Source organism: Cibotium barometz, chromosome 48, assembly GCF_041138505.1.
Source record: "Cibotium barometz isolate CiBa-2024 chromosome 48, ASM4113850v1, whole genome shotgun sequence".
Lineage (NCBI taxonomy): Eukaryota > Viridiplantae > Streptophyta > Polypodiopsida > Cyatheales > Cibotiaceae > Cibotium > Cibotium barometz.
In genome coordinates, this window is record NC_141093.1 from 24,702,098 (window position 1) to 24,708,888 (window position 6,791).

General features: G+C 44.1%; 1 protein-coding gene across 1 annotated transcript; it reads left to right on the plus strand.

Annotated features, from left to right (window-relative positions):
• The first annotated feature begins 581 nt into the window (after window positions 1-581).
• LOC147610987 (pentatricopeptide repeat-containing protein At3g16610-like) lies at window positions 582-6,181 on the plus strand. Its single transcript, XM_086785631.1, has 2 exons — window positions 582-852; window positions 1,157-6,181. The coding sequence occupies exon 2, from the start codon at window positions 1,473-1,475 to the stop codon at window positions 4,824-4,826; it is 3,354 nt and encodes a 1,117-aa protein (XP_086641757.1). The 5' UTR covers window positions 582-852; window positions 1,157-1,472; the 3' UTR covers window positions 4,827-6,181.
• Window positions 6,182-6,791: the final 610 nt, after the last annotated feature.

The window sequence follows — 6,791 nt, forward strand, 5'->3', positions numbered from 1 at the left end:
CCAACCATAGCTTAAACTTTGGGGTCTTTGAGTGACATCTATAACCGGTGGTAGGTCTTAAGGACACATGCAATACACATACAGGCTAACAATTTGTTTGTCTGTGTGTTGGATGGATGTAGGTAATAGGATCTACCCTCTCAAATGTCTCGCAATTTAAGATCTAAGACACATTTTTCACTATTTGAGACACATGTAATGCACATACAGGCTAACAATTTGTTTGTATGTGTTGGATGGATGCAGGTAACATGATCTACCCTCTCAAATGTTTCACAGTTTAAGCTCTAAGACACATGTTTCACTATCTAAGACACAATCTCTTAATTGCAAGTTTGTCTACATTAATTCAAAAACTATGTTGTTGATAACCAGAATTAGAAATCTATCTACTCTTTATCAACAAACACAACTTGCTCCCTCTCCATGTGGCCAAACGAGAGGCAGAAAAGGGGTCGGAAGAAAGTTTTGGTTTTTTGAATTTTGAAATAAAGATATAATTTTTGATAATTAGGTCACACTTAGATTTTTTTTAAAATTAAAATTCTTGGCTTGAAAATAAAAAGTACACATGGTTTTGATAGACGTGGCAGTAGCACCTCTCCCCTTACGTGCTTTGAGCGATGGTGCAGAGCTCTGAGCAGTGGCCTCTTAATCCTTCACGTACTCGACAACAAGTGGCGCAGACACCCAAGCAGAGACAACCTCTTTGCAGAGATAAAGCATGTAAAAACAGGAAAAAAAACAGCCACCGTTCTTGCAGACAAAAATAGACTTCGAACAAATGTGAGAATGACCCGCACGACAACATCTGCAGAAAATGGGTGTAGAAGATCGTGGTTGAATCGGTTTGTGGTCGTCCAGATTTTAGAACTCTGAGTAACACTTGCTTTAATTTTGAAGGGAAAAAAAAGAGCTTGTGGGATAAGACTCACACTTCTAGCCAGTGTTAGCATATGCCTGCTGGGTTTCTCTCATCGCTGAGTGAAGACCTAGACTTTAGCTTGGACCCAAATCATATGACCATCAACAGATTGATGTGGATTATGTTTAGCTAGTATATAAGCATCCTGTTCAGGTTGTAAGTTGAGGATGAACATGCTGGCCTTTCCCCTCCGGTCAGATAGCCTCTCATTGCCTGGCATGTCAGTGAAAGGGCCTCTCCCTTCCAGTTTGATGGCCTTTCACCACATTGTTGTAGGCCTTCAAAGGGCCCTTCTCCCCAGTGTGCCATTTTTTACACTACACCTGATGCCTACTTGGAGAGGCTGGGTCGCAAGCCTGAAATCATGAAAGGGGCTTGGTCTCTGGGATACATGGCAAATCCCTCATGACTTGTTTGTGAAAAGGTTAGCTTCATGATACTTTGTGCCAAGGGAAGCCGGAACAGTTTGCTTCAATGCAGGCTGGAGTGAATTGCATCTAGAAATCTTTCTCATGTGCCTTAGCATAGGGGTGCTTCTCTCACGGGTATGGCACTACTGACACCGTCATATACAATGGAGGGGGGGAAAGCATGTGCTGGTCCAGCGTGGTCGAGTTCTCTTTTTCAGGAGGAGCCAGCAAACCATGCACAAGCATTTGGATCTAGATCCACTCCTAGAGTGCAAATGGATGCACAAGTGCAAGAGGCCAAGGGTTGGGAGACTTTGAGTTTAGAGGAGGCATTGGCTTCTTTGGAGCAGATGGCCCAGCTGCCATCGGTGGAAAGCTTAACATCCATCTTGCAGAAATGCAGAAAAAGGAGAGATTCTTCATGTGCAAAGTGTGTTCATCTACACGTGTGTTACAATGGGCTGGAAGCTCATAGGCTACTAAGAAATCACCTTATCCCAATGTTTGTGGAATGCGGAAGAACTTTGGATGCGGAGCAGGTCTTTCGTAGATTTGCACAACAGAATGGGTGTTTCTGGCATTCTCTTCTGGAAGGCTATCTTGAATGCAGAGAGTATCAGCATGCCTTTGAACTGTTCCATCAAATGCAACACAATTGTGCTCAACTTAACAAGTATGTTCTTCAGGCATTATTAAAAGCTTGTGCTAGGCTGAAATGGGTTAAACAAGGCCAAGACGTACATGCTGGTCTTGTCAGAGAGGGATTGGAATCAGACACTTTTGTTGGCAATAGTTTGGTTGAGATGTATTCAAAATGTGGCTTACTTGCTGAGGCGCGTGAAGTGTTTGATGAGCTAGAAGCACGAGATGTAGTTGCGTGGACTGTTTTGAGTTCGGGGTATGCTGACTGTGGACTCGATGGAGAAGCATTACACTGCTTGGAACAGATGCAAATGGAGGGCGTGTTCCCAAATGCTGTCACATTTGTTTGCAGTTTGAAAATTTGCGGCCGGACAGGATCTCTAGAAAGGGGACAAGAAGTACATGCTGAGATTGCAAAAGAGGGGTTTGAATCAGAAACTTTTGTTGGTAGTACCTTGTTGGACATGTATGCCAAATGTGGCCTGCTTGTGGAAGCACAGGAGGTGTTTGATGGGCTATTGGTTAGAGATGTGGTCTCATGGACAGCACTGATCGCAGGGTATGGAGATCATGGGCATGGCACTGCAGCTTTGGACTGTTTTAATCAGATGCAGTGGGAAGGTGTGTTCCCAAATGCTGTTACATTTATCTGCACCCTGAAAGCCTGTGGCAGTACAGGAGCCATAACAAGGGGCCGAGAAATACATGCTGAGGTGGCCAAAGAGGAGTTTGAGAAAAATCCTGTCATTGGCAGTACCTTGGTAGACATGTATGTTAAATGCGGCTCACTTGCGGAAGCATGGGCAGTGTTTGAAGAGTTGCCTGTTCGGGATGTAGTCTTGTGGACTGCATTGATTGCTGGGTATGCTGGACATGGCCTTGATGAGGAGGTGCTGAGTTGTTTGGAGAAAATGCAAATGGAGGGGGTTTCCATGGACTCGATCTTGTTTGTCCACAGTTTGAAGGCCTGTGGCAGCATTGGAGCCATCAACAGAGGTCGAAAAATCCATGCTGAGATTGTCAAAGAGGGGTTTGAGTGTAACACTTTTGTTGGCAGTACATTGATGGACATGTATGCCAAAGGTGGCTTACTTGCAGAAGCTCAAGAAGTCTTTGACGAGCTTCCGGTCCGAGATGTTGTCTCATGGACGGCACTAATGGCAGGTTATGTTGAACATGGGCTTTGTAAGGAAGCAATGATATGCTTGGAAGAGATGCAACTAGAGGGGGTGTTCCCAAATGATGTCACACTTGTTTGTAGCTTACAAGCTTGTGGAGGCTTAGGATCCATGGATATGGGCCAAGAAGTGCATGCCAGGATTGTCAGTGGGGGGTTCGAAAGAGACCCTTTTGTTGGCAATGCTTTGGTGGGCTTTTACACCAAATGTGGATTGCTTGTAGAAGCATGGAAAGTTTTTGACCTTCTGGCTGTCCAAGATGTGGTATCTTGGAACACACTAATCACAGGCTTTAGTGAACATGGGCTAGGCCAGGAAGCGTTGAACTCCTTAATAGAGATGCAACTGGAGGGCATGTTTCCAAACGATATTACGCTTGTTTGCTGCTTGAAAGCTTGTGGCTCTTTAGGAGCCATAGACAAGGGCCAAGAAATACATGTAGAGATTGCTAAAATGGGATTTGAAAGAGATCCTTTCGTTGGCAATACTTTGGTGGATATGTATGCCAAATGCGGCTTGCTTGCTCAAGCATGTGAAGTGTTTGACAAGCTGCTCATCCGAGATGTAGTCTCATGGAATATACTGATTGCAGGGTATGCTGAGCATAGACTTGGTGAGCAAGGTCTGGTTTGTTTGGAACAGATGGTAGTAGATGGTGTGCTGCCAAATATCGTCACACTTGTCTACGGATTGAAATGTTGTGGCAGCATAACAGCTATAGACGGAGGTCAGGAGTTGCATGCTGAGATTACCAGAAAAGGATGTGAGATAGATGCTTTTGTTGGCAGTGCCTTGGTAGATATGTATGCCAGATGTGGCTCACTTGCAGAAGCACAGGAAGTGTTTGATGAACTGTCAGGTAGGGAAGTCGCTTGGAATGCCCTTGTAGCAGGGTATGCCGAACATGGGTTTGGTAAGGAAGTGCTGGCTTGTTTCGAAAAAATGCAAGCTGAGGGTACATCTCCGGATGCTGTCACCTTTGTTTGTGCCTTGAAAGCTTGTGGCAGTATGGGTGCCAGTGACAGGGGTGAAGAAGTACACATTTTGATAGTCAAAGAGGGCTTTGAACACGATCCTTATGTTGGCAATATTTTGGTGGATATGTATGCCAAATGTGGCTCACTTGTGGAAGCACGTGAATTGTTTGACAAGCTGACAGATAGGGATATAGTTTCGTGGAGTGCGATTATTGCAGGTTATGCCCGCCAAGGAGAGAGTGAATTGGTTTTCCAATTATTTAAGGAAATGGAGGAGGAGGGTGTACGTCCAGATGAGATAACATTACTTAGCGTTCTTACTGCATGCAGTCATGCAGGTCTTTTGGATAAGGGCCAGAAGTATTTTGAGGCTATGAGTGAAGAGTATAGCATTAGTCCAACTATAGAGCACCACAATTGTATGATTGATCTCCTCAGCCGTGCAGGCCAACTTGATAAGGCTATGTCTATGTTAACAAAGATGCCTTTCGAGCCTAATTTCGTGACATGGAGTACTATGTTGGGTGCTTGTCGGAAGTGGGGTCACGGCGAGCTTGGTGGACAGGTCTTTGAGCTTGCATTAAGATCGAATGACAAACAAGCTGCAGCATTTAATTTGATGTACAACATTTATGCAGATGCTGATATGTGGGAGCAAGAAAGGAAGGTTGAGATCAATGTGAGGGTGAAATAGCTTTACAAAGGATTGCAGCTATCTTTGTACCTGTGATTTGGAGCAGGTCTACTTGTGGTTAGGAAACCACTGTGAAGGGATACACTGGATGCCTTGTGGCTTTAAGGTTCTTGGACACTCCACATATTGGCTTCTTAGCGTGCATTTTTACCAAAGAGGAGAGTCAAAGAAAGGGTCAAGTCACTGCAGTCCCAACAAGGGAACCTGACACAAGGCAAATGGTCAGCTGTGGATATAAAGGAACAAAGTATAAAGCATGATAAACGATGTATAGTCAGCAAGAGCAAGCCTTAAGGGGGTGTTGATACCCTCTCAGCACCCTCTCAGCAGTTGTCCTACCAAAGGGAGGCTAGTTTTTAGCCAGCTTACTGGGAGGATTGATATAAGGGACAATTATTCAGATTCAGCACAGTAATTGTCCCAATTATTCAGATCCAGCATGATAGTTATCCCAAGGAGAGGCAGAGAGAGCTCACGGCTATTGCATGCTAGAAGATCCCGATAAACAGTGGCACTAGACTGAGCATGGACTTACTAGGAACTGTTATATCAGAAGTAATGATGCTCTTTCTGGCAGCCATAGGTGCATAACATACTCTTTCGTACCCCCCTGTTCCATACCATATACATACACTACCTTCCATTGCTTACCCCCTGTTCCATACCATGCATACACTACAATGTAATACCTTCCATGGAAATACCAATTCTAATGTTCTTATGGTCTCTCACTCCGGACCGTTTTTTTGGAGCAAGTACATAATTTGTCTCTATCTTTGGTGCCATAGTGTGCACATGGAATCTAAACATGACCTTGCTTCAACCATGAGTTAACCATGCATATGAAATCTAAACCCAATTGCCCATGTAGCCCAATGCGGAGCTGATGAAAATGCAACTCTAATTGGTCTCTTCTAAGAGCATTGGTGAAGACAACCCCCACAATTCTTTGTTGAGGAGAAGATCAGCTGGACATCCCAATTCATGGTGGCGAACTCGTACACAAAGTGATGTTGAGTCTATGCGTCATGTGAACATGGGATCTTGGGTTCTTTGCTGTTGCCAAGCAACTTTGGTTGACGCATTGTGTAGCATTGTTGGCTGCTTCTACACTGCTCTTGTTACGTCCCGTTAGGCCTAGGATTAGGGCTAGGGGCGTGTGCTAACCCAGGATTAGGGTTAGGGTTAACCAGTGTTGCCAGGCGTTTCTGAAACAGCAGGTATGAAAGGGGTTTCATACGTCTTGAAACGTTTCATAAAAGGTAAGAAACGGGTACAAAAAGGTTTCATACAAAATAGAAAAAGCATGTATATTTTTAACTTGAAATATACAAAAGAAAAAACTGTTGACATAACTTATAAGAGACCACATTGAATTCATTTCAATAAAAACAAAATACATGTAAGATATGATGATATCACAAATCACGTGGGTGATGACTAAACAGAAATCAAAAGGATCACCACGTGGGTGATGAGTCATGACTCAAAATCCAAGATTAAAATAAATAACATCTGTCCATCCATCACAAAGCAAAGTACAACCATACTTTGCCCAAGTGGCCTTGAGAATAAATAACATATGTCCATCCATCACAAAGCAAAGTACAACCATACTTTGCCCAAGTGGCCTTGAGAGGCTCCATCTCCAACTCCACAACCAGTTTCTCCTTGTTGTGAAGCTCAGTAGTACGCAATGTTTCATAGGAGGGGCCATCCCACCCACACCCAATGCGGGAGACAGCTCTCATTGCCTTCTTCCATTGAGGAGTCCTGACAATGTGGAAGGATAATCCACATTGAATAAACAACTTCATCAACTCCCTCGTTGCCTCTTTCATGGCAACCTTCTGCATCCCTGCCTGCACATGTCCTTTCTTGAACACTGGAAGACTAGTTCTTTTGGCTCGAGGTGCGGAGCTAGACCCACTTGCAACATCACCACTGGTATCTTCCTCCCTGATA